The 27,192-nt window shown below is 40.3% G+C and overlaps 1 protein-coding gene across 3 annotated transcripts; it reads left to right on the top strand.

Annotated features, from left to right (window-relative positions):
* The first annotated feature begins 5,204 nt into the window (after positions 1–5,204).
* Positions 5,205–26,943, top strand: GKAP1 (G kinase anchoring protein 1). 3 transcript variants are annotated; one of them, XM_075277976.1, is made up of 13 exons: positions 5,205–5,320; positions 7,155–7,222; positions 9,089–9,345; positions 10,322–10,462; positions 11,171–11,248; positions 13,587–13,710; positions 15,126–15,148; positions 16,342–16,485; positions 17,381–17,482; positions 17,579–17,642; positions 20,688–20,758; positions 25,797–25,874; positions 26,770–26,943. In XM_075277976.1, exons 3-13 carry the CDS (start codon positions 9,127–9,129, stop codon positions 26,815–26,817), a joined length of 1,092 nt encoding a protein of 363 aa, XP_075134077.1. In that variant the 5' UTR covers positions 5,205–5,320; positions 7,155–7,222; positions 9,089–9,126; the 3' UTR covers positions 26,818–26,943. The 3 variants fall into 3 exon arrangements, with proteins under 3 accessions (XP_075134077.1, XP_075134085.1, XP_075134093.1); XM_075277984.1 differs by having other exon boundaries at positions 9,105–9,345; XM_075277992.1 differs by lacking the exon at positions 7,155–7,222 and having other exon boundaries at positions 9,105–9,345.
* The last annotated feature ends 249 nt before the right edge of the window (positions 26,944–27,192 follow it).

Raw genomic sequence — 27,192 nt, forward strand, 5'->3', positions numbered from 1 at the left:
TCTGTTCTCCCCACCCATGGCGTATTTGACCATATCTTGAAGGAACAATGGCTTCACTCGGACCGTCCCTGCCTTACACCTGGAAGTCGGACCTCCTTTTTCTTTTTCCAGACCAGTGTGTCTCCAAGTGGCAATCCAGGCCTTTCTCTTCCAAGAACTATTCTGCATGAAAGTGTTTCCTCACTCAGGGCACTTTGGGTGGAACAAGGCTGGTCTTTCTGGAGATCTGGATTGCCAGGTATGACGACACCTGGGTCTGAGAGGTGGTCTCCACTGGCTACTCCATTAACTTCCAAAGAAAAGATATTTTCCATCCATTCTTCAGGCCTTCTCCACTTTTCAATAGTCTGCGCTTCAGAGCGTTTTCAGGGTTTTTATTCCAACCTGTTCTCCATTCCCAAGAAGGATGGCTCCCTTTGCCCCATACTGGAACTTAAGTGGCTGAACAGGTTCGTCCATGTCCGCAGGTTCCACCGACTGGTGTTGCCATCCCTGTAGACTACTGAATTCCTGTTGTTCTTTGTTTCGCATTGGGTTTGTGTTATTTTTAGTTTGTCTTTTTCCCCTTTGGGCTGGCCTGTGCCTTTCCAGAACAGTTGCCATGATTATACAGTCCTATGAAAAAGTTTGGGCACCCCTATTAATCTTAATCATTTTTAGTTCTAAATATTTTGGTGTTTGCAACAGCCATTTCAGTTTGATATATCTAATAACTGATGGACACAGTAATATTTCAGGATTGAAATGAGGTTTATTGTACTAACAGAAAATGCGCAATATGCATTAAACCAAAATTTGACCGGTGCAAAAGTATGGGCACCTCAACAGAAAAGTGACATTAATATTTAGTACATCCTCCTTTTGCAAAGATAACAGCCTCTAGTTGCTTCCTGTAGCTTTTAATCAGTTCCTGGATCCTGGATGAAGGTATTTTGGACCATTTCTTTCTACAAAACAATTCAAGTTCAGTTAAGTTTGATGGTCGCCGAACATGGACAGCCCGCTCTTAAATGATCTGAAAACAAAGATTGTTCAACATAGTTGTTCAGGGGAAGGATACAAAACGTTGTCTCAGAGATTTAACCTGTCAGTTTCCACTGTGAGGAACATAGTAAGGAAATGGAAGACCACAGGGACAGTTCTTGTTAAGCCCAGAAGTGGCAGGCCAAGAAAAATATCAGAAAGGCAGAGAAGAAGAATGGTGAGAACAGTCAAGGACAATCCACAGACCACCTCCAAAGAGCTGCAGCATCATCGTGCTGCAGATGGTGTCACTGTGCATCAGTCAGCAATACAGCGCACTTTGCACAAGGAGAAGCTGTATGGGAGAGTGATGAGAAAGAAGCCGTTTCTGCACGTACGCCACAAATAGAGTTGCCTGAGGTATGCAAAAGCACATTTGGAGAAGCCAACTTCATTTTGGAAACAAAGATTGAGTTGTTTGGTTATAAAAAAAAGGCGTTATGCATGGCGTCCAAAAAGAAACAGCATTCCAAGAAAAACACTTGCTACCCACTATAAAATTTGGTGGAGGTTCCATCATGCTTTGGGGCTGTGTGGCCAATGCCGGCACCGGGAATCTTGTTAAAGTTGAGGGTCGCATGGATTCCACTCAGTATCAGCAGATTCTTGAGAATAATGTTCTAGAATCAGTGACGAAGTTGAAGTTACGCCGGGGATGGATATTTCAGCAAGACAATGATCCAAAACACTGCTCCAAATCAACTCAGGCATTCATGCAGAGGAACAATTACAATGTTCTGGAATGGCCATCCCAGTCCCCAGACCTGAATATCATTGAACATCTGTGGGATGATTTGAAGCGGGCTGTCCATGCTCGGCGACCATCTAACTTAACTGAACTTGAATTGTTTGTCCAAAATACCTTTATCCAGGATCCAGGAACTGATTAAAAGCTACAGGAAGCGACTAGAGGCTGTTATCTTTGCAAAAGGAGGATCTACTAAATATTAATGTCACTTTTCTGTTGAGGTGCCCATACTTTTGCACCGGTCATATTTTGGTTTAATGCATATTGCACATTTTCTGTTAGTACAATAAACCTCATTTCAATCCTGAAATATTACTGTGTCCATCAGTTATTAGATATATCAAACTGAATTGGCTGTTATAAACACCAAAATATTTAGAACTAAAAATGATTAAGATTAATAGGGGTGCCCAAACTTTTTCATAGGACTGTATACTTGGATGACCTCCTGCTGAAGATTCCCTTGGATCTCCTTCACCAGTTCGGCTTGCTCATCATTGAGTAAAAGTACTGTCTCATGCCTTCTCAGCACATAGAATTCCTGGGCATGATCATTGATATGCACCAGGGCAAGATTCTTCTCCCTGGTTCCTCGATCCAGTGTGTCTTGCCTTTGAAGTAGCTCTCTTTGGCATGTGGGCCCTGGGCACAATGACCTTTGAGGCCATCCATTTTGCTCAGTTCCACTCGCGTCCTCTGCAATTGGCTACTCTGACCTGCTGAGACAAGTCTCTGTCCAGCCTGGTATGCGGATCTCATGATGGATGTTCCTAGGCCTCCTCCTCTGCAAGTCGTCTTCTGTCTCAGGGACTGCTGTTCCAGCCCACCTTACCTTAGCTGCATCTTATCAGCATGGTGGTTGAAACTAAGGACCTGAGGCGTTGTGGTTTTTTCAGAGCCTGTTATCCAGAATCATCATATGTGGAAGGCCAATATAAAGTCATGAGAGAGTAACAACTTCCATCCATTTTCCTTTTTTCTTCCCAGGATTCCGTTTTTTTCTTCAATCCAGTCTGGAACAAGGACTTGGTCTTTCTCCCCTTACTGGGCAGAAGTTCCTGACCTTCTGGCTTCAGCTGAAAACCTTCCTGCAGGGAGTAGCACACTATGCTCCTCCCTACCGTCCTCCTGTGGAATTATGGGACCTTAATCTTGTACTTGAGGTGCTTCAGACTCTTCCTTTTGAGACTTTGTGTGAGATCTCTCTTGACTTTCTGTCCTATAAAGTTGCCTTCCAGATGGCAATCAATCACTTCCATCTACAGCAGGGTTAGGGAACGTACGGCTCTCCAGCTGTTGCAAAACTACAACTCCCAGCATGCATACTTGCTCTGCTGTTTTTGGAACTCCCATGGAAGTGAATGGAGCATGTTGGGAGTTGTAGTTTCACAGCAGCTGGAGAGCCGAAGATTCCCTATCCCTGATCTACAGGTATCTCTGAACGGGCTGCCCTGTCTCTTAAACCTCCTTTTCTTGTCTTCAACAAGGACAGAATTGTCTTTCATCCACCACTGTCTTTTCTATCTAAGATGTTTTTTCTTTCCACATTAAACAAGGACGTCGTCTTACCCCAAGGGCCCTCACTAGGCACTGGCTGCTTCTATCTCCAGATGGATTCAGCGGTTCAGCATCAGGCTTCCAATGGCCAGGTCGGCAAAGCTGCCACCTTGGGCTTCTCTCCACACTTTAACTTGATTCTACAAGATTAATTCTATGGCCTCTGCTGATGCTGGCTCTAGGTTGTAAGGTTCTGCTTGTGGCTCTGCGCTGGTTGCTCACATGGCTGTATAATTCCAACCAACTGGCCGTATAATTCCAACCCACTGGAATTGCTTTAGGACATTCCATGGTGCTGCGACGCCCAATGAAATTGAAAATGAAAACGAGAAAAATTTATTTATTTATTTTTTATCACTGTAAAATCTTTTTCATGTTTTATTCAAGGGGGATAAAGATCCCACACTTGTTTCTTGCTGTTCCTGCCTGAGGCTGTTTTGGTTTATTTTAGGGTTCAGGACATGTTGGTGGTGTTGGTTCTGTGTTAATTTTTGTCTCTCTCTCCCTCCTATTGCTGCAGTACAAACTGGTTAGCATAGTCTCTGTGGAGGGGGTATAGCCCAGATTCGACATCTTTTGCTGTTCTTAAGGTTAGCCTCCTAGTGGCCAGGTCTATATCTATGGTGCTGTCCCCAGTGCTGCTTAAAAACTCTCCGGCGATGGCCTCTTCTTCTCTGCCTCCCGCCTCTTCTTTCGTGCTCCTGTTCTCCAGGTCCAAAAGCGCTGACTGCACATGTCTGTCGGCCATTTTCATTAGGCCTCTCCCGATTGGCCCACAGAAAATGGCTGATAGACATGCGCGATGGGGTCCTGAAGCTCTGGTGTCTACTTGACCTGAAACTCCTCACCAGTTGTGATGTCCAGATCTCTTGCTGAATCTACTGATTGGCCTCAGTGGATCCATTGACCACTTAGGGCTCGTTCACATCTGCGTCCGGTCTCCATTCTGCAGGTTTCCGTTTCCTGCACAAAACTGAGCAGGAGATGGAAACCTGCAGGACTCTTTCATACCCATTCATTTGAATGGGTTTGAAAGATGTCCGGCCGTTTTTTTTTTTTAAATCGGACATGCAGTACCTTGTGTCCGGTTTTAAAAAAAACGGTTTCGCGGCGGAGAGCATAAAACGCTCACCGGCGCACACAGCCGGACCCGGCGTAAGACCAATCGGTGGCTTCAAGAAGGGACATAGGATTTCACAAGTAGTGACATCACGTGTTGTTCAACGGCCACCAGCAGCAGGGACTTCCGCCAGAACACCTCAACAGACCATCAGCAACAGAGTGCGCTGGGAGGAACTGGAGCACTGGAGAAAGAAGAGTAGGATTTTATTTATTTTTTTTACAAAAAAAAAAAGAAAAAAAGTTTTTTGTCTGGACAACCCTCTTTATAGAAAAAAAAAGAAAAGTGTGTGTGGGTAGAGCCAGCATGATGGCATGTCCATTTTGGTTCTGACACAGGTGAGAAAAAGGTGTGTCCCCCATCCTGAAAAGTGACCTTAGTAATTTGGGGTGTACCATCTCTGCAGCACACTGTTCTCCATGTTCACAAATGTTCTGCACAATGACTATGCCAGTCTTAATAAGTGACGCCATGGCACAGCTGTATAAATGACCTTTTAGAACAATCTCCCCCATTGTGGGGTTTTACCACAGTCTTCTACTCCTATACATTAGGATATTGGTCACGGGCTCTCGTTCTGTTCATATTATTCATTATTATTTAATCTACTGCTTGCGGTGTATTCGGATACCGACTGTGTAATCTGCGGCTCCCTCCCAGCAGTCTCTAGCCAGCCTCTGCTGCTGCTGCCTCTGCTGACCAGGTGGGCGGAGCTTGCCAGACGCATTCTTCTTTTTGCCCGCAGCAGGCCTCCGTAGTGTGTGCAGCTGCTGAGAGCAGGTGTGTGGACGGTGTCTTGGTTACCTTAGCGGGTATTGCCTCATCACGGAGTCAAGTACCGGCGCTGACGTCAGAGCCTAGTGGGACATCAGGTACACTCCAGGAATAACACACAGGGGGTTGTGTGCTCGGGACGCCGCAGTCCCCGTAGCTCCCGCTGGGCTGTACACCGGGCTGTGTACGTTGTTCTCGCTCCGTGTGAGGCCTTTGCTCCAGTTCTGACAGTTGTTAGTTCTGCAGCTCACAGTCGGGCGCCATCACACTATGTGGGCAGAGATTTGTGAAGAGCTCGGATTTTACATGGAGCCCGAGCTCCGGCAGAGGCAGTAACATAGTCCTGCTTAATAAAGAGTCCTTCTCTTCTGGCATACTGGCAGCTATTAGAGAGGTTGTCACCCAGCACTGTGATCTGCCTCATCATGTAGTGATACATCCACCTCCTTCTAAGTGGTCAGGGTTCTAGAAAAGCTGGGTTATAACCTGGATGGTTACAGGAGTAGTTTGATATGACAAAAACATGAGGTAAAGCCAGTGTTATAAGATACCAAAACTAGAAGTTACCCGATGGATCCCGCCCTGCCAGTCTGGTGCTCCCTACTGCTGTTTACCTGCAGAGATGATGTCACATTAACCATCTGACTACCGAAGCCGGGTTAGCTCAAAATTAGTGTGGGTTTTCCAGGCAAACTGAAAACCCCAAGGGGTGGCCTAAAATAAAGCCATACTCCCCTACCCTCAGTCCTTCTTCCAGGCGTCATGTCCCCCCATTCTAGGCAGTGCCCTCACTAACTGGGCAGACATTGGGCAGATCCTGTCCTGCTCCATGACATTGGAATGGAATCCCCATTGAAGTGAAGTGGGGGCTAAGGCCACTGGATTGTTATGAAATTAGTCCCTTCTTGGCATGCAGGTTTAGCATAAGGGGGGCATTGTGAGCATCTGTACAAAATGTTAGCAACGTACACTAACAGATCTGTTGTAAATTCGTTAAAAATCCCACTGATCCGTCAGTTTCCATTTTCACTAAATACTGCACATGTCCTTTTTTTTTTTTTTGTTCTCTTAGGCTGAAACGCTGCGATTTGGCCGTGGCGGAAACACCATAGGAAAAATCACAGGGTTTTACAGTACTTACAGAGGATGGGATTCCCACTTTGCTGAAATAATTGCAGCGTAGACACGCTGCGACTTCCAAAACCTTTGCGGATTTGAAAATCGCAGCATGTCAGTTATATTTACAGAAACGCCAGTGGCTTTCCCATAGATATAATTATAACAGAAAGTCCGTAGAGGAAAACTCCGTGAGCTTTCTGTTCAAAGCGCTGCGGGAGGAACCGCAGTGCGTTCACGCCGGGGTTGTTCACGCAGCACTTTAGAGTGGCGGTTCCGGCACGTGGGGCCTTAGCCTTAAAGTGGACATAATACTACAGGATGTAGGACTTTAGTGTCCATTCAAAATAATGGTATTATGACAGATGTGAAAGAGGACCTTATATCGCTATTAGGGAGCCTGCACATGGAGTTACGCTCCGCTCATTCTGAACGTAAAACTCGTTCAAAATGAACGTGTAAAAACCAGATCCCATTGATTTCTATGGGTGCCGGCATACGCGCGTATCACATTGAAAGCAATAGGAAAAAAAGCCTCCCATTGATTTCAATGGGGAGTGCACGTATGCTGGCACCCATAGAAATCAATGGAATCTGTTTTTTACGTGCTCATTCTGAACGAGTTTTACGTTCAGAATGAGCAGAGCGTAACGTAATGAATGGCAGGTGTTCTTTGAGGAGGATTCTGCTTCAAATTCCACCCACAAAAAAACTCTGTGTGAACTGACCCTTACCCTGGGGTGGAAGTTATATCTGCTTCATAATCTTCTTGTTCTGTATGTCACAGTTGTGTTCTTTTATTGTGTTCTTTTTTAGATTGGAAACTTGTCAGTGAGCTTTTCAGTCACCACCAATATAAATTGATTTTCGTTTCATTTTGTTGGGTGAGTAAATGGTTTACTACTGTGAATTGTAAAATAATATTTGTCTGTCCAACTAAGTTTAATCCTTTAAGGATGCTGCATGTTATAGACTTTAGAAACCGGCTTGTTTTGTTTTCTAACTTAACATTTTAAAACCCTTTTTTTTATTTCTCTGTTGACCTAATATCATGAGGCCCTGTTTTTTTGTGTAACTAGTTGTATTTTTAGATTGTACCATTTACACACTGTATGCCTGCTACATCACTTTTGAGTTCCAGGTGTATTATGCAGTCCGGACTCGTTACTAACTGACTAACGTTGTCACAGAAAGAGTACATTTAAAACATAACTTTTAATTTTAATTAAAAGTTATGTTTTAAATTTACTCTTTCTGTGACAGTTAATAATTGAGTAAATTACCCGTCAGTGAATTTAACTGACTAACGTGATTTATCCCTTAAGCCCGTACACATCTGCACATGGGTTTCCGTTCAGGGGGTCCGCTTCTTGACACCCGAACGGAAACCTATTCTGCTTTTTTTTAAAAAAAAAAAAAAAAAAAGTGGATGCCTCAGTAAACCCGTGGACCACTCAGACTATAACGGGGGCCGTGCAGTTTCTGCACGAAAAATGCGGAGAGAAAAGTGCTGCTTGCAGGACTTTCTCTCTGCATTTTTCATGTGCAGAGGGGAATGGAGTGGCCCATATGTAGATGTGAACCGGGCCTCAGATGCTATGGTCAATGGCGATCACTGCTTCTAGTTGCCCCTTCTTTCATCCCCTGGTATGGTACCTGTGAGGAGGCCAATTAACAGTCTGCCAGCTGCCTTGCCAGTGAATGTACTGTACACTGCAATAGAAGCCATCATTGGTTCAAATGCCCTATTTTGTGTTTTGTTTTTTTTGTTTTTTTTTTTATAAACAGTTTAAAAAAATAATTTATATTTTCGTTTGCATTACTTAACGTTTTAGGTATCACTGTATTCGTATAGGTCCGAACTATCCAAAAATAATGTAATTTCTTCCACAAGATGAATGCCGTAAAAAAGAATTGAATGGCACTAATTAATATGTTTTGGTCACCTTGCCTCTCTGGGAAAAAAAAAATAAAAAGTCATCAAAAACTTACATACCAGATAATGATATGTAGAAGAAAAATTACAATTTGTCCTGCAAAAAAAAGAGCCCTCACATAGCTCTGTCAACAAGGTAAAAAATATCTGATAGTGGGCACATAGCCCTTTAGGCTCCTTGGTTAATTGCTTAAAAAAAAATAAAAATGACTAGGCGCACAGGAATGCATTAATTTTAATACAGCCGTGTGACTGCTGCTTTAGTCTTTACTTGTATAGAAACTAAGCAAATCTATCATTATGAATAGTGAGATAACTGTGACACTCCTTTTCACCAAAAACCTGAATTCATTATGGACTAAATTTGAAGAACAAAGTATTTATGTACATTGTATTTTTTTCATAGCTCCCTTTCCCATGTTCTTCCTTCATTTTGTATGTAAACTAATAAAATTCAAATTTGAAAGTACTTTGGGATCTTGTTGTGTTCACATGTTGCCATATAGCTGTAGCCTAAGACTTCTCCATTAGCAAAACAAAAAAGGAATAATGACCCTCATAAAGGTCAAACAATAAGCAGGCAAATAGTATGTCTACAGGCAAAAATAACCAAATTTACAAGTAATTTACTATTTTTCCCCATTATCACCTGCAACATGTTAAATTCCTTTCATTCATGGTATTTACCTAATAAGAAAAGCAGAGAACATATACAAAATAATTTACATTTCTTTTATACTTACAGTGGCGTTTTAGATTGTGATATGATTGCCGTTTTGGAAATTTTAATTCACTTTTTTTGGTTTTTACTTAGATTTTTATAATAAAAGGAAGTGGCTATCCTTTTTTGCAATGGCTTCAGCTGTGGTGAGTTTGGTCCCCACCACTGCTTCCCGCTTTGCCCTTCTGAAAGTAGACAGCAGCAGTGATTCTGATTCTGAAAAGACAAAGGGCAGTCGAAGTGCAGGAAAACTGCGTGGTTCTGCTGCTGGTGGAAAAAACAATACAAATGAGAAAAAACGGGAGAAAAGGAGAAAAAAGAAGGAACAGCAACAGAGTGAGGCTAATGAGGTAATTTCTGGTGCGGTGGTCAAATTGTTCTTGTTATATTTCTGCACAAAAAAATTTACTTATCTTTCTCAAATAAAGGTTTTTTTTTTTTTTTTTTCTTATCCACGTTACTTTGTAAAATTCAAGTAGTTGCTGCATGATCAGCTGTTGTCACCAACACAACTCCAATAACTACAGTTTCATTGTGCAGACTGTCTATTACAACCCTCTTGGGGCATTATAAAGGAACTGTATGGTGCAATGGGAATCGATTTGGTGTTCATACTGCTGTAGATTCTTTTTTTCTTTGCACAGATTGGAATTCTGTGTCAATAAGTCACATGGTACTTATTGATATGGAAACAGTAGCCGGCTACCACACCTACCAGATCTACAGCATATCAAACTGCAAATTCACATCAAAAAATCTGATGGTCAGACACAGATTTCTGGTGCAGGGTTTTACAACTAAAAATAAATAAAACTGTCTTGTTGTATATTGTAAATATGCCTTGTGAGAGAGTGAAGGGTGTGGTCTGGGAAGACAGGTATATCCCCACCAGGCAGCTAAAGGGTGTATGGTAAAGACCCACACCAGGGAGGTCAGCTGGGTAATCAGGCCCTAATAACAGTCTGTGTGTGAAGACTAGGAGTGTGGCACCACACTATCAGAGTTGAACTGTCCAGAACAGACCTCCAAAGTAGGTACTGTGCCATCCGTTGTTGTTGCCAAGGTGGGAGACTGGTAGCCAGTCTCCTGTATAGTCAGGGAAAAGTTTCCTTACATTTAAGTTAGTTTCTCAGCTGATAAGGGTTTTGTTTTGTTTATCCTGTGGCTTTGCAAAAGCAGTGTATGTGCGACAAGTGAATAAAGCCTGAACTTGTGTTCAATCCAGTGTCTGTGTCCCTGTTTCCTGCTCTGCTACAAGCATCTACCTGAGTGATTTCCCCACAGCCTCTAGTAAGAAAAGTCTGATATTGTCAATTTTTTTCACAGCTCAGGAATCTTGCCTTTAAGAAAATTCCACAAAAATCTTCACACATAAGTGTTGGATCTCAGCAGGACTCTGCAGTACACGGTTTACCTAAAGATGCTCAGGAAGAAGATTGGCAGCAGTGGCGGCAAAAAGATGAGCAGGTACCTTAACATGAATGTGACAAATTCTGTACAATATAGAAAATTACTTTTTCTAGTAAAAGTGGTATAAGAAAGTGTGATTTCATTGTGTGACTATATTTTTATCAGATGTTCATAAGTTGTAGCTTGTTTTAATATCACTTATTGTACAGTATTAGTGTGGTAAAGTAGGACACTTACAATATATAGCACATACCATAATGACAGCATTTCCATAATTGAGGAAGTTAAATTAATACACTACATGCATAAAATAGGAGATAATGGGTCAAACTGACTTGTAAACTGTATTTTTTTTTTTAATAATATGTATAATAACAGTTAGGAATATGCTAAATAATATAAGTTGTATGTTACATTCCCCTCTGCTACATTGCTTCCAATCTGGTGATCCTTACTGGTCTACGTTTACTTGTCCTGCAGCAATGACTTGCTATAGATGTGCGTGTGACAGCTGCAGCCATTCTCTGACCTCCAGACATCACCACTGAGGCCAGTGATCGGCAGTAGCTGTCACAGTTGGCAGGGGATGTACTAGTTGAATATAGGTAAAATTTTCATTTTATCATATTCCCAGCTTTAAGTAAATTTTGCTTTTTTGTTTTTTAAGATGGCTATATAAATATATCTCTCCCACCTTTTAAAAATGCAGCTGAAGAGTCCACCTATAATACTGGATGTCTGCTACCTTATTTCTTTTCCTTTTAGATTACATCTGATATGTATGAAGCAGACCTGGAAAAAGCCTTAATGCTAAGCAAGCTGGAGTATGAAGAACTGAAAAAGGTATGTTGTTGTATGGTAATCTAGAACAGCAGGAAACTATATTATTCAAAATATGGCCAGCTTCAGATTCCATATTACAGACCCAGATGGGGCCTGATTCAGAGAACAAGCAAGTAGAAGGTATCTGGGTCACAGATCTAGCACTTCTTGTTAAAATGGTAAAAGCACAGAGCATACTTATCTTCTCTGAACCTTGTACCACTATCACAATAAAATACTTTCGAGGCTCCCAAAAATATCTATCTACAGCTTTTACTAGTGTTTAACTAGTGTTAGTAGATGTAGAAAATGCAACTTCTTTGCAAAATTTGCCAGTCCCTGCACTCTGTCACTGTGTTGCTTCTAGGTTGACGTTAGTGGGGTGTGATAGCAGTGTCAGACATAGGCTGGAAACTATAAATCCTGTGATGCCCCAAGAGTCACAAAGAGAGTATGTGCATGTGCAATATCAACAATTTACATTGCGGCACAGCAGTACAGGCTCATTAGCTTGGATTAGTACCGCACCAATATGACACGTGATTTATGACCTGCTGTTCAGTGGGGGACTAAATATGCTGCAAGAGCACCATGTGGGGAATATAGTTAATGTAACCATTTTAACAATTAGAGCAACTTTTAACATGGAATTAAACTATCAGACGACTTTTGATTTTCTGGCAATATTTATGTCATTAACTAACTGTGTAATATAGTATATTAACAAATTTTAGATCATTTCTGTAAAATCCATAATATTTTTTTTTTTTACTCTTTCCCTTCTATATTTAGAGTTGTTTCTGTCTCATACTAAATGTTACTGTGTACGGCGCTGTGTAGTTTGTAGAGAATGAGAGTGGGGGAGGGTCACTTATCTCGCACATTATAAAACGATATCACTGATCTGATTGAATACGCAGGCAGGATTGGGATTTTTATGTCATATATATATTATACAGCTGCATATGAATATCCTAATTCAGACCGTGTGTTTTCAACAAGTGATATCTAGCCTTATTGTCACATCAACTTTGTATGTTTTATAATGTCCGAGATATAACTGTTTGAAGTGACCCCCCCCCCCATCCGAATTCATTTTCTCTACTATACAGCCCATATACCTATACTCAGTAACATTCAGTGAGATGCAGTAAAAGTTTTCAATACAGGAGCAAGAGGAAGAGTGAAAAATCCAGGATTTCACAGAAATGATCCAAATGTCCTAAAGTCTAGTTACGCTTTAACAGAATCCTACATTGCAGTGTTCATGTCTTGGATGCTTCCTTTTTGGTTTTAATTGGATATTGTTTTCTAAAAACAAGTAATATACAATGAAGTGTGCGATTAAGGGGGCGTTCATACTACCGTTGGTGTCCGCTCAGCAGTGTCCGTTGCTATTGTCTGTACTGTCTCTGGACAGTAGCTGGTCTGTTTGCAATATACATTCATTTCAATGGGATTTTATCTTGTGTCCATTTACAACCATGTCTATGGGCAACAGACATATAACGGACAGTAACTGATAGCCATCAGTTACTGTCTGTTATTTTGTGTCCGTTTATTTTATGTGCATGCTCAGAAAGAAAAAAACGGACAGTATAAAAAAGAAAACGTCAGACCGGGTCCAGCCGTGAGCGTTTTATGCTCTCCGCTGCAAAACCGTTTTTTTTTTTTTTTTTGTTTGTTTTTTTTAAACTGGACAAAAGTACTGCATGTCCGACTTTGTGTCCGGTTAAAAAAAACTGGTTTCGCCACAGAGCATAAAACGCTCACGGCCAGACACTTTTCAAACCCATTCAAATGAATGGGTTTGAAAAATGCCTGTAGGTTTCCGAAAGCGGAGACCCTGGGCGCAGATGTGAACGAGCCCTTACACTACGAGGTGTTACCTAGTTTCAAGCAGGTGTAACAAATGTTCTGTGAAACTGGGCAGGAAACGGAAACCTGTATAAACGGAGACTGGGCGCAGATGTGAACGAGTCCTAACTGATACTAATGTGTCCGTTTTTTTTAACTGATTCATTAAATGCATCAGTTATAAAACGGACACATTAATATCAGTTAACATCAGTTAGTGTCAGTTTATGTATGTTATGATAGGTGTCTGTTTTGTTTTTTTTTCTTTTAAACCGACACCTTCATAACGGAATCCAACGGTAGTGTGAACCCTGCTTAAGTGGGTAGGAAATTTTATAAGGACTATTCTGGTCACGTTGATCTTTGTAAAGACAAGTTATTATTGTGTCATGCTCTGTCAGCATACAGTGGTGAACCTCTGATTGTGGCATCTTGAGGGGTTATTTGGGCCATCAGGAAATATTTTAATCCTTAAATAATATGCCTTTGTTATGTATTAAAGGAAAATGACAGTGGGGAAAATGTGTCACCTCAGTCTAAAAGAGCAAACAAAAAGGATAAACGAAAGAACCACCAAGGGAAAGACAAGCCTCTCACAGTATCTCTAAAAGACTTCCAGTCAGAAGGTGAGCGACTTGCTAAGTCATCAGCTATTACTGATGACTTCATCAATAAATTGTATGAATCATTGTTGAAACGCATGGATGCCGTCCTTCAAGCTCATGGAAGTCACACAAAATATTAAATATGGCTCTAATAGCACCACAACTTCATTCACCAATGTTAAGAAACATATCTTTGTATTTGAACTGAATTATTGGTTTGATTTTCACATTACTTTATGTGGGCGACAAAACTTTTGTCTTGCCAAAATCTGACCTTTCTGTGTTCATTAAATGATCAATATTTCAGCAGTGAAGCCAATTTATTTTCTTAATAAAAAACACATTTGGGAGGGTTTCAGCTTTCATATGAGCCATTTCTTAAACCAATGGATGAATTTAAAGTCAGTTTATAAGCTTTTGATTCCACAACATGGATAAGCGACAGAACTTTTGTCAGGGACTATAGGGCACATGCTCTGGAAGTTATGTAGCAGACGCTCTCCAGTAACCACTTTATTGCTTTAGATAATTATAACATAGCGTCTCAGTTTCGATTGTCATGATAGTCAAGAGCCTGTTGATGGCTCATAGGCTTGTCATCAGAGAAACGGCTACATGCAGCATGTATAAAAATATACAAAAAAAACCAGGTTAGGTTTCACCACATCAGAAAATGGGTTTATAAATGGAATGTGCTACCAAAAAATAACTGTTTTTTAAATGTTTTACAGTCCTAAATGGATATTATATACTAATGACCTATCCACATATGCATAGTCATGGTTCCGGAGAATTGTAGCTCCACCCCTATTACTTACTCTCCCTGTCCTCTGGATAGGGGAAAAGTGTCTGGTTGCTGGAGGCCCTAACACCGGGGCCCCAGTGATTAGGACACCAGGGCCCCAGTGAAAGTCCCCCAAAAGCCGCCTTGTATTACCGGCACTTCATTAATTTCTTATGGGGTTGCTGGTACTGTAATCTTTGCAAGTGCCTGCAGACCCATAGAAGTGAGTGGACCACTGGAAACTTCTTGCACAAGGAGGCTTTAAAGGGGAATTTTGTTCTCATGTCCTCCTGTTCACTGGGGAACCCAGCATTAGCATACTTGTCCTCTGTCCTGTGGATAGAGGATAAGAGTCCATATTCCTGGCACAACCATTTTAATCAGAAGCAGCCTGAATGCGCTTCCCATCCAGTGCACCAGCTTCTGCAGTTCTGTCTCAGGCCACTAAACCAAATATCTTGACACTATTTCCTGAAGATTTCTTTGCAGCAGTCATCTCCCTTATCAGCACATTGATGATCTGCACAGGTCACAGAGCATGCAGAATCTTCCTGCAAATTCAGTCATGTGGACCTAGCCTAAGAGTTTCCTAACAAATTACTTGTTTGGTACTGTTTATAAACAATTTATTTTATTTATTTTTCTATTTCAGAACAGTCTGTGAAAAAAACAGAGGTAAGTGTATGACTTTGACAAGTGTAACACGGACAAGTGTTTTCTTGCAGTCAAATTCACAGACTTTAGAAATCCGGCTACATTAACATTATATTTTCATGTATTGCTACAAATATGCTTTATACATTCTATTGATCTAAATTGGGACCATATACATAAGGAACACACATTCAGTATTTGGCATGCAGTTTTTGAAACCAGAACCAGGAGTGTTTTGAAGAGAGAAAAAAAGAAAAAGGATAGCTTGTCCATACTTTCTCTCCTATTATGATCAACACCTGGTTTTGGCTTCAATGTCAAAACCTGATCATGTAAATGCACTTAGCTGTGCAGAAGGCCTAAACAGTGATTTTGAAAGGAATAAAGGTCTTTCTTGTAGTGTGGCTTTTCAGTTCAGCTCTAGTAATCTTTCCGAAATCTACGCATGCTCCTTAGTATTATTGTGAGACAAACATGCAAGAACCGTATTGTCCGTCTGGTGAGGAAGAACAGCCATATGGCAAATGCGGCAGGTTTGGGAGAGCTTGTTGAAGCTGTGCTGCGATGCCAGGTCCAGGGAAAGAAAGAAATTGTGTGAATAAAAGATAAGGTTTCAATGCCTTAAGCCACTTGGAAGTTGAGGGGAAAAGACAGTGCTCCAACAGGTGAAGGAATGTCCCTGTTGCATCAATAGTCTAACTTACATATTTTTTTAAAAATGTTTTGTTTTTTGGCAAAACTGTATAGTGCTCTGCAAGTACAAAGATCTGTTTGTAAAGGTCTGAGAGCCTTGGTAGCCTTCTTTTTAAGAGAGCAGAGTCCCTAGCTCTTTTTTCACTATTTGGTCTTTATTCCCTGATTCACCTTGTCATAGTTTTCCTATTCCTATCTTTTATTTCTGTTTTGCAGAACAGGCTTGAAACTGGGGGTGTATTACATTTCTCAGAGGCTATTTCCCCATTTCTTTTGTTTATATCAATAAAATTTACTGTCAACTTTGTATTGAAATAATATGATGAAAAATATGTAAGGATATTTTGGCTAAATTTCTAACTTGCTGAATATGTAAAGGTATGTTCATGGTTGCCAAAGCAGCTTTTCAAAATATATTTGTGTACGGTGTCAATATACCCTTGAAGAGTGGGTGTGTGTGTATACATTTAATCTTTTTAGATCATTTTTATTATAACCATTTACTTGTCTTAATTGTCTAGGATATAAAATCCCCTCTGATATTACCTCATGATCGTGGCTTTTTCAATAAGCTGGAGGATGATGTCACCAAAATACTTCTTAAAGAAAAAAGAAAAGAACAAAACTCTGTTCCTGAAGTATTGGAAAGCTTTGATTACAGTATGGTATGTGGGAGTGTTTATCAGTAGACGGTACCATCCCATAGAAGAAGTGATAAAGTCATTGATGGTGTGCCCTGTCACTAAAACTTTAACCAGTCTTGAGAATGGACCAGTTTTAGTCTTGGGTACAAGGTTGTACTGTTAAAATTAAAATTAGATCAACGGGGTGCCCAGAGTCTGAAAAGGTCGGGAAAATGTTATTTTCTGTGGCTTTGGCTAGCAAAAATCTAAACTTTAGGGTGTGATGTTTATATTTTCCTTTATAAACAAGGCCATGAAGGTGGGGGGAAAAAAAGTTATTCACTGACTTCAAAATAAAATGACATAGTTTTAATAGTATTATACAATTAGTAATATTGTCTAATTAGTAGAGATGAGCGAATAGTATTCGATCGAATACTCGTATTGGTTGAATACCACGCAGGAAAATTCCATTGAATTCAATTCAAAAACCTCCTCGTCCTCATGCTACTTCCTGAACTTGGAGGATCCAATGTGTCGAACTTTGGTTTCCATGGAAACCGGAACAACATTCCTAGTTTTTTCCCATAAACTATAATGATATTTGATATTCGATTGAATACTACTCGCTCATCTCTATTAATTAGATGAATAGTTTTACATATTTACTTTCATAGGAATTCACTCACTGGCTTTTTAGTGAGTTAGAGCTGTTTTACTGTCCATGGCTTTCAGCGGGTTATGAAGGAGCTGATGTTGGAGCCTACCAAATCCTCATCCCTGGTAATAAAGGAAATCTTGAGATTTGTGCACAAGACAACAGATAACGCATATTGTTTGCAGGATTTTAGCTTCTTCCCATTGTCTCCAGTCGTACTAAATGCTAAAATGTAAAAGTGTAGAATACAATCCTTGATTTAAATGTTTCAATATCCAGGAACCTGTCCTAAAAGATGGAAGAACAGAGCTATTGAAGCTGGAATTAGAAAAGAAAGACACACAGATACAGCATCTGAAAAGCATCATTTCGCAGTGGGAGGTACGTACAAGTATTGTTAAGTGTTTTTATTACTACAGAATGTTTCACCTTTGATATTAAGTTGCACTGTTTTTTTTTCGTATTATTTCTTTAAAGGCAAAATACAAAGAAGTTAAAGCCAGGAATGCACAAGTTCTTAAAATGCTGCAAGAAGGTGAAAGTAAGTGGATTTATACTGTTTGTAGTTCTACTAAATGCTGCAATTATTTAATTCCTTTTTGACAACTTTTTGTTTCCATTCTTGTCTTTGCCTTTTTAAATCCCTAAGGCTCCATTCACACAGAGTTTTTTGGCAAGAATTTTGGCGCTGAATCCGTGTCAGAATCCATGTGGAAAAAAAGCCTCCCCATAGAGTTCTATGGGTTCTGCTAGCTTTTTTTTGTTTGTTTGTTTTTTTTGTGCTAGTGGAAAAAAAAAAAGCTTCCTTCAGTCGGATTCCGCCTGCAAAAGCCAACGCAGTCAACAGGAGGCAGAAAATCCACATGAAATTGGCAAGTTTCCCAATTCCTGAATGCAGTTTTTTTTTTTTTTTTTTTTTCTCGCCAAAACACTGTGTGAATGGCCCCTAAAGGTGGCAGTATAACAGTAAAATATGTCTGCAGGAAATTATATATACTTAAACCTCTTAAAGACACAGCCCATTTTTTTTCAATACTGACGTGACTTTGTGTAATAATAACTTTGGAATGCTTTAACTTACCCAAGTAATTTTGAGATATATTGTTTGTGTAACAGCTTTTACTTCATGCTAGTTTTAAACTTTGGTCGACATTTTTTGCGTTTATTTATGAAAAAAATAATAAATTTGGTGGAACTTGGGAAAAAAAAATTTCAAAACGTGAAATACTGTACTTTTCAGACAAATGGTTATACCACTCAAGTCTAACAGCAATTTTCCAAATTTACAAGAAAATTTTTGTAGAGTTCTAAAGATTTTTTCTAAATACCTTGTGGTCACAGTTTCTAAGGTCAGAAAATCAGCCAATGTTTCCTTATTGTGGCCGGGATATCTCCTGATACATGTAGTGTCCCTGCCTGATAACCCGGCTACAATAAGAAAGTCATAGCTGGGTTCCTGACAAGTCCCAGACTACAGAAAATTCTGCTTTTGCTTTCGTATCCATTAGCAACGGATCAAGACAAAAGATGTTACTACTAAGAAAGTTAGAGAAAATCTTTAAAACGTTGCAGAATTTTTAACTACTTATATTTGCAAACATTTTGACGCTGAATTTGGAGAAGAGTGCTTTGCCTATTTTGCCTTTATTGGACAGGACCAAACTGTACAAGCTAATTTTGACAAATTCGACACCAACAGAAAAGGTGTATTTTCTGTCTCCCATTGATTTCAATGGGAGTTCTCAGGCGGAATCTGTCTGAAGAACGAGCAGTATGCTTATTTTTTCCACTAGCAGCAAAAATTAGCTACGGCCTCCCATTGAAATGAATGGGAGACAGATTTTTGAGGCATATTCCACCTTAAATTCAGCATCCAATTCCTACATACAAACACCCCTTTACTGTTTGCACATGCAAAACATGGATAATATTTGTTTCAATGCTGACAAGATGATCCTACTGAGTCATAGATGCTTGGTCAAAGTGAATTTTATTCAACATGTGGTAACAGTAAACGTTTTCGGCTCTACTTAAAGGGGTTGTCCCAACAAGGATTCTATCTATACTGCTAGTATATGTGGCTTTAAGACTTTTCCTAAATACATTGCTCTATCAAAACTCCTTTGTTTGACCGCTATCTTAATTTATTCACTTCATTGTTTACACCCAGTTTCTATGGCCACTGGGCTTATCTGCTCAATTCCCAAGTGATGTAGCTCCCTGCTCTCAGGAGGGAGGGAGGGGCTGAGTGCTGGGAGCAGCTTGTGGCTGTTTATGTCTAACAAGTAACGGAGCTTCTCAGATAGAGGAGGGGGGAGGTGAGAGTTCTGGAATTTCTGAACTCTGCTCTTACACTTAGCAGGTTTAATTGAATTTGGCTGATAAGGGCTGAGATAAGGAGTCCTTTACCTCTGTATGTAATGCAAGCTGACTCAAATCCAGCTCTACTACATCAGCTTCATACTGTGGTAATGAATGTACAACCAATCCCTCATTACTGACTGCAAACATAGCAGATAACATAGCAAGTGAAACCCCGCCCACCAATGTGCTGAGAAATCCAGGAAAAGAAGAGAGCACAGAGCCTGAAGGTTGGTGAACAAGAGTTATGGGAATACCTCTTTAAGCCTTCATCAGACTCAGGGTTGGAGTATGACAAAGATATGTCAAAATGAGAAATTTACAGTTCTCTATAGTATAGACAATTTTGTTGTAATCACTCACTTAATCTAACAGCTGTGAATATTGTATACAGGATACCTATAACTACTGGTTACCCTGGAGGTTTGTTTCCTAGGATAAATTTAGTACGTTCTGATGTATAAATTCCCCGGCACTGGGTGCACTTTATGTTGGATTTGCTTATGTAAGGGTTTGTAGATTCTCTCAGTTTATGCAAAGACTGTGAGTTGTTAGAAGGTCCCTTGTAAACCTGAGGTCATGTGGGGGGATTTACAGGCGCCAAGTGCCCTGATGTACTAACAGCAACCCTCAACTTTCTATTAAGGCTAGGTTCACATCTGTATTGGAGTCTCTGTAGGAGACTCCGCCGCAGATTCTGCCTAAAATTGGCAGAGAGAAAAGTCCTGCAAGGAGCAAGCGCTATCTAAGCGGACAGTCTCTCCGTATTTCAGGTCTGCGTGGGCCGACTGAGAGCCGAATGCTAGTCTGAACCTTATGTAAGACAAGAAACAGAGAGAAAATTGTTTGATTACTAGCAGCTTCCTGTGGGAAAAAACTGCACGTTCAGTGGTATTTTGAGCCTCCATTTGTGATTCTAGTTTTGAAACTATTACTTATCTGAATGTTTTGGGGATTTTTTTTTTTTTTTTTTTTTAAGCATTGATTCTTTTTCCCCATATGTTGTTTACCAGTGGACTATAAAATGGTACTTCCACTAGCTACATTGTAGAATGTGTTTTATAATCCTACTCTTATAGGAAAATAAACTCCTGCATCTAACAGAGGGTACGTAGGTGTCATGTGCCGGTGTACTTGGCCTGATAGATATGTGTTTCACTTTTTTCCCCATTTCCCAGAGAACTCTTTTAATCCTTGGGTTTTCTTTTTCCTATTTCTAATTTAGTGAAAGACAAAGCTGAAATTCTCCTGCAGGTAGAAGAATTGGTCACTATTAAGAATGAATTAACATTACAGGTAAGAAAACAAGCAAGTATAATATGGTTATTTTGGCTAGTTCTGTCATCTAAAAGAATAACCCTAACTTGGGGCTAAGCAATTAATCGAATTGACTAAATAACTGAAGCCAAATATCAACCAGGATAAACCAATGCGTTTGTTTCTCAATTAATATAATATTTGTGAGGTACTACCTGCAGATTAATTCTGACCAAACTCATCCAAATTGCAATCATACTGTTATGCAAAGGCCCAGTGGAAGTGATCAAACATTAAAAACAGTGTTACTCACCTCTCCTTATCTCCAGAAAGACTTCCTGCTTCATGTCCCATAGATGCAGGTGACACAAGGCTGCGTGACCCTTGTGATTGGGCCTCAGTGATCCCTGGTGCCAGTCAAAAGACCCAAGCAGGGAGTTGCCCAGAGTAAGGCTGGTCTTACACGACCGTAGTTTAAGTCCGCAATTGAGGGTTTTCAATTGCGGACCTTTTGCGGACACATTATAGTCAATGCGGCCTCGTACACCACCGGATATTTTATCCGTGGTGTGCCGGGCCGCAACCGAGGTCTGCACTTTTTGGAACGTGTCCGCAATGGCCGCAATTCACGGCACTGCACGGACTCGCCCATAGAACTCTATGGGCAGGTCACGGACATCTGCGGAGTGTAAGTTGCTGATCAGCAACTTGCGGACCGCAAATGCATTACGGTCGTGTAAGACCAGCCTATAATGGCAATTCTGGTTCACCTGTATTTGGTCTGAACAAAACCGCCGGCTGAACTTCAGGTTAATCCAACACATCCTTATACTTTAAAAAGGGCATGATCTAAATATTTGCATTAATCGTATTCAAAGTAAAATGCTCTATTAAACATGATTTTGATTTGGTTTATAATATCCCAGCCCTTAGGAGGACTTTTGGTCCCCTGATCACTGGAGGACCTGGCATTCGAGCCCCTAGTGATTGGATACTTATAGTACGATGGATTTTGGGTATCTAAATATAGCGACCAGGAGCTGAGCAGTCGCCATAGCTGCTGTGTTTCTACTGTGTTATACACTAGAGACCCAGTACTTATGCCCGCGATCAATGCCCATACTGGCTTGTCTGCCATTCATTTGTATAGATATAGTGATCTATCTATCTAATCTATTTCAAATCATCGCTATCCCTAGATAGCATATAAAAATTAAAAAAAAAAATAGAAATTAGGAATCTCTGTGTCTGAAAAATGCCCAAGCTATAAACTTAAAAATATTTTTCCCTTATGGTGAATATCGTACCGGGGGGAAAAATAATTCAAATGGACAAACTGTTTTCTCATAGTCTCACAAAGACTCCTTACATTGCTCTGTATTTTTTTTTACAGCTTACCAGTACATCTTCCAGAATATTATTAAATGGTACCATTACAAAGTTCTGCAAAAAAAACAAAAGCCCTCATATGTCTCATTAAACAGGGGAAAAAAAGTTGCGGCTTCTGGAAGGCGGGCAGTGAAAAACGAAAATGCAAACATGGCAGCTGCAGGAAGTGGTCAAGTGTAAAAGGCAATCATGTAGTATGCAATATTTCATTCTTCATACACCACTATTGGCCACCTTTGTTGAGGCAGAGGTCGCATGCAGCATTATAGCCCACCAGTATTTCTTTTACTAGTCTTGCCAATCTGTATCTAAAGAAGGCCCAAATTTGTACTGGGATATTGCATACTATGTGATTGCCGTCTGTCTCTGTGTACTTCCTACTAGTTTTGTATGGTTTCCTGTTTTTTCTTTAGAACCATTAGTGTACATGATGAGAATAAGAAACGAAGTGAAGCTGAACTTGTATCCGTCTATACTTTTTCAGTATAATTAATCTGCTTTGTTACAAATATATTGTAACTTTGTGATTGCTTATCATAAACTTCCTCTATTGGAAGCCATACAGTAGGAGCTGCAGCAAGGACAAGACTACACAGAAGGCAGAACTTCTATCTTATGTCTTATTCACATGTGTATGTTCTATTTTCCTGACTGGCCATGGCTAAATGAATGGAATTTACTGCATCATAGTTTGTTGTGCATCATACTGCATCATAACTCGCTTTGTTGCAGCGAGTAAAATTCACAAAGTTCATTCTGAGAAATATGGGCTTACACATGGACAATGTTTCATGGATGGAAAATGTGGTTTTCCTTTACAAGATGTGAATAAGCTTTTACTAATTCTCGACCTCCCAAAGAGCAGTACAGTACCCTGCTCTGCATTGATGAGAGGAAACAGCCTTGAAATAACTGTCTGAAGATGGGGGATTCTTCTTTTTGGAGGAGTTATTCAGGGATGGCCAGTGGCATAACTAAAGTCTTGTGTGCCCCGAGTGCAAAGTTTTGTCCGGGGCCCCTACCCCGTTCCTAGAGTGAATTCTTGATTGTGGCGGTTGCTGACGCTGAACCGACATCTCAAGATACTGGAAAGGGCTACACCTTTAGTACCCACACTTGCAGTTATCAAGAATACGGTGAGCGAGCAGTGCAGCACCCAGCAAGTAAACAATACTGGGACAGTATTACATGCTCTGCAGTGGACTCCACACAGTATTACATGCTCCACAGTGCCCCCAAACAATATTATGTGCTCCATCTTCCACCAATGAGGTCAGATTTGCATATTCCTTACTCAGAATTCTTAGCAGGACATGCATGGTCTTATAAGTCCCTATACTATCTCTTGCTAATTACCCCTACTGATATACAATAAATCACTTTTATCTCTTACACCTATTGACCAAAAAATGTTGTTGTTGGAAATGAATGACACTTTCTGTGTGTGAATATGATAAAGGTATATGTAAGTGATGACCGTATTAGACATGCTCCCCTAGTATACTTACTCTTCCACTCTAATTGAAAGGAGGCTTTAGTATCCTGTTGAGCCACCTCTAGCCTGGATAAAAGATGAGGTACAGTTGGGCGAGGAGGCCTATGTGTTGTGTATAGTTTCCTGCAAATGTTGCAGCTAGGTTTGAATATTCTGCACACTTGAAAGTTGCTGGTCCCATGAGCTCTTAACTGGTGATAAATATGCCAACTAGATAGGCCAAGGAAGTGTTGCAATCTGGCAGGGACATTCCTGTGAAAATCTTGCTGTGTGTGGGCAAACATTACCCTACTGAAAAATGCCAGTTGGATGCTCTGACATGAAAGGAAACCCGTGACTGTAGGACATCCTGCACATATTGCCGAGCTGTTAGTGTCCCTCATATCGGACCCATAGTGACAAATGATCGTATCAGCAGTTGGAGCAGTGTGCCACTCCATAGCACAGGTAGGATTGAAGTGCTTACCATAAGACCTCCATATATGGGTACGTACTTTTACCCACTATTGCATGCACGGACATGACTTAACCGACGTTTGTCAAATCCTAAGCAACCTGAGTTCGTTGTTAAAGGGGCTCTATCAGCAAAATTCTGCTGTACAAGTCCCACATATGCGTAAATAGCCCTTAAAAAGGCTATTCAGGCACCGCTAATCTTATTGTAAACCCCTCGCCCGTTTTCAAAATAAAACTATAAAAACATATATGTAAATCATACCTTTGCATGCACGCTGGGCAGTCGTGCACGATCCAATGTCATCTTCGGTCCCGCCTTCCTCTTCTTTCTTCTTCCAGCGACGTCCTCCTGTCCTGGCTCTTCTCTGCCTTCATCTTGTTTTCATCTGGAGTGAAGAAGTTCGCGAGTGTATTGCGCATGCTCGTGTAGTTCTAAGGGATACTTAGAACTACAACAGAAATGGCGTCTGCGCGTGCGCAGTAGCGCTCTGGAGGGAACGCTACTGAGCATACGTGGGATTTGAACACAAATCGCCGGAAGAACAGAAGATGAAGGCGGAGAAGAGCCAGGACAGGAGGACGTGGCTGAAAGAAGAGGAAGGCGGGACAGAAGATGACATCGGATCGTGCACGACCGCCCAGCGTGCATGCAAAGGTATGATTTACATATATGTTTTTATAGTTTTATTTGAAAACGGGCGGGGGTTTAACAATAAGATTAGCGGTGCCTGAATAGCCTTTTTAAAGGCTATTCACACTTATGTGGGACTCGTACAGCATACTTTTGCTGATAGAGCCCCTTTAAAGATATTTTGTCTTTCACCAAAAAGAAAAATAATTCTGGACACATCTCTGTGCTTGTACGTTATGATGTGTTCTTTTTTTCTTTTAATATCCAAATAATGTATAATTAGTATCCCTGGTTAGTCTTTCACAACACCACAGCAAACAAAGGTGATGCTGGCTGGTTGTCAAATGCAGGACAAACAATGGACATGATAGGTGCCTTGAAATGGTCTGGGCAGGCACATGGGAGTTTACAAAGGGGCCACCTTTGAATGATGAAACAATTCTTTCAAAAGTTGCTCTGTCTGGTCATTTAAAGAGTTTTCACCATCTCTGCGTGTTTTTATGTAACCACTTCTTAAAGTTGGATCAAAATGGCTTCGATGGCAGGCAGCTCAGCAAAACCACCATCTTGCTTCTCTCATTCCAGTCACTTGTCCCCTTTAAAAATTCTAAATGTCTTAGAGTGCGATGTAGAGATATGTCTAATAGTCGTGATCTCTCTCCAAGAGGTACATTACCCAAAAGTAGCCTGAGACTTTTTTTTTTTTTTTTTTTTTTTTTTTTTTAAATGGAGCAGCAGGGGATATATTCTTGTGGCAATAATCATTTTATATATGTGCCTAATAAACATAAGAGTTTTGCAGCAATCCAACATTTCTATCTGGATACGTTCTATTGTTCTTGGTCATTGAGTGTATGCATATTTGTTGCCTGGCACAAACTTTGCTTTGGGGATCCTGAGAATTAAGCAATTCTTCACAAGAATGTACAAAATATAAATATTGCCAGAATATATACAGAACATCAAAATATTGCCTATAAATGCCTGTATATATTGCCACCTGAAGTTTTTTGTCTTCCTAAAATAGTATCAATGATGAACCTTTGTTTTTATGGATTTTTTTTCTCTTTCCCCCTCCCCCCCCCCCTCCCTCCCTTATTTACCAGGTCACTGGACTGCATGCTGCTTTAGAACAAGAGCGATCTAGAGTAAAGGCTTTACAAGCTGAGCTATTGAAATACCAGGTATGTTTACTGGAAAGATAGCAGCAAAAAAAAAAAAATGTTTAGGCTAAGGCCTCATATTGCGGAAATGCAGCATTTTTTGGAAAATATAAGAACAAACAACTTCAGTTCGGAAAAGAGCCGTTAAAGTCTTTTCTGATCTTGCAGATCAGGATTTGTTCCTTTCTTTGGCACTAAATATGTGGCTGCATAAATTCAAGTGCTTGGAGATCAAGGGCAAAACACCTATAGGAAAATGGGCAACAGTATACTGCTATTACTTATAAAATTCTTAGTGTGCTGCTTTTGTTGTAAGATCTTTTAATAGTGAGCCAGAAACTAGTGCCCACGTTTCCAATGCTGAATTTAATAAATCCTTTAATTGTGTTTTAAAGGGTTTTTATTCAGGATTTAGAAGACAGTCTTTAATGCAGGAGTCTCAAACTTGGCTGGGCAAATTGGCTGCACATAGAAAAAATTGAGGTTGATGGGCTGCAATACTTTCAAATTCCCTTGCTCCAGGAGCACATACATCACAGCAACATATCTGGGGTAGGGGAACAGAATGGGAGTTGCTGTTGGAGCAAAGAGGTAATTATTCACAATGAAACTTCCTCGAGATTGTAGGCCACAGTTTTTAAGCCTACAAGCTTGGGAACCTTTAGAATCGGGGCAGGTGATTCTTTTCTCCTACGTTCTGTCGATCCAACTGGTTCAGCAGAACAGGGTAGAAGGCTGTCGGCCACAGAATACAGCCTCATGGGCTGCAAGTTTGAGACCCCATGCTCTCATACATGGAACAAAAACCATATTCTTCTATCATGTTGCATTTATATTTAGTTTATGTGTAATGGTGGTTTGTTTTGCTTCTTGCATACTTGACATATTTACATTCTAATTTATTTTCTTTCTACAGGGTGGTAAGAAAGGGAAGAAGAACTCTGAATCTGACCATGGCCGGTGATAAGTGGAGAATGAACGTTTTATAAAAAACAAATTAAAAAAACACTACTTTTTCTGCAGAGTTTACTGCTGTTCAATGCCATACATTGTTAGGTTTTTCATGACTAAATAAAACTTATTCTTCCATTTGCAAACTTTGTCTTTACATCTGATACCACTTGGAACTATGTGAAAAACAGATCTTTTGTAGTAATGAATTGGCATAACCAATAAACTACATTGTCATAATGGCTTAGAATTGCCAATAAATAATTCTCAAATGGCCCAGAAAGCAGCAGGCGTGTAGTACTATTGATTTAAAGTGCACTTTGTAAGCTGGGTTCACACAAGCGCTGTTATTTTTGTTGTTGTGCTCTATTATAGGAGCTGAGCAACG

The sequence above is a fragment of the Leptodactylus fuscus genome, chromosome 1 (assembly GCF_031893055.1).
Source record: "Leptodactylus fuscus isolate aLepFus1 chromosome 1, aLepFus1.hap2, whole genome shotgun sequence".
Lineage (NCBI taxonomy): Eukaryota > Metazoa > Chordata > Amphibia > Anura > Leptodactylidae > Leptodactylus > Leptodactylus fuscus.

What these genes read in the sequence shown, in the direction of transcription:
- GKAP1 (XM_075277976.1), top strand. Translation starts at nt 9,127, where the DNA reads ATGGCTTCAGCTGTGGTGAGTTTGGTCCCCACCACTGCTTCCCGCTTT. An exon ending in AGTATGAAGAACTGAAAAAG is followed by an intron (nt 11,249 to 13,586) that starts GTATGTTGTTGT and finishes TATGTATTAAAG; the next exon opens with GAAAATGACAGTGGGGAAAA. An exon ending in AAAGCTTTGATTACAGTATG is followed by an intron (nt 16,486 to 17,380) that starts GTATGTGGGAGT and finishes TTCAATATCCAG; the next exon opens with GAACCTGTCCTAAAAGATGG.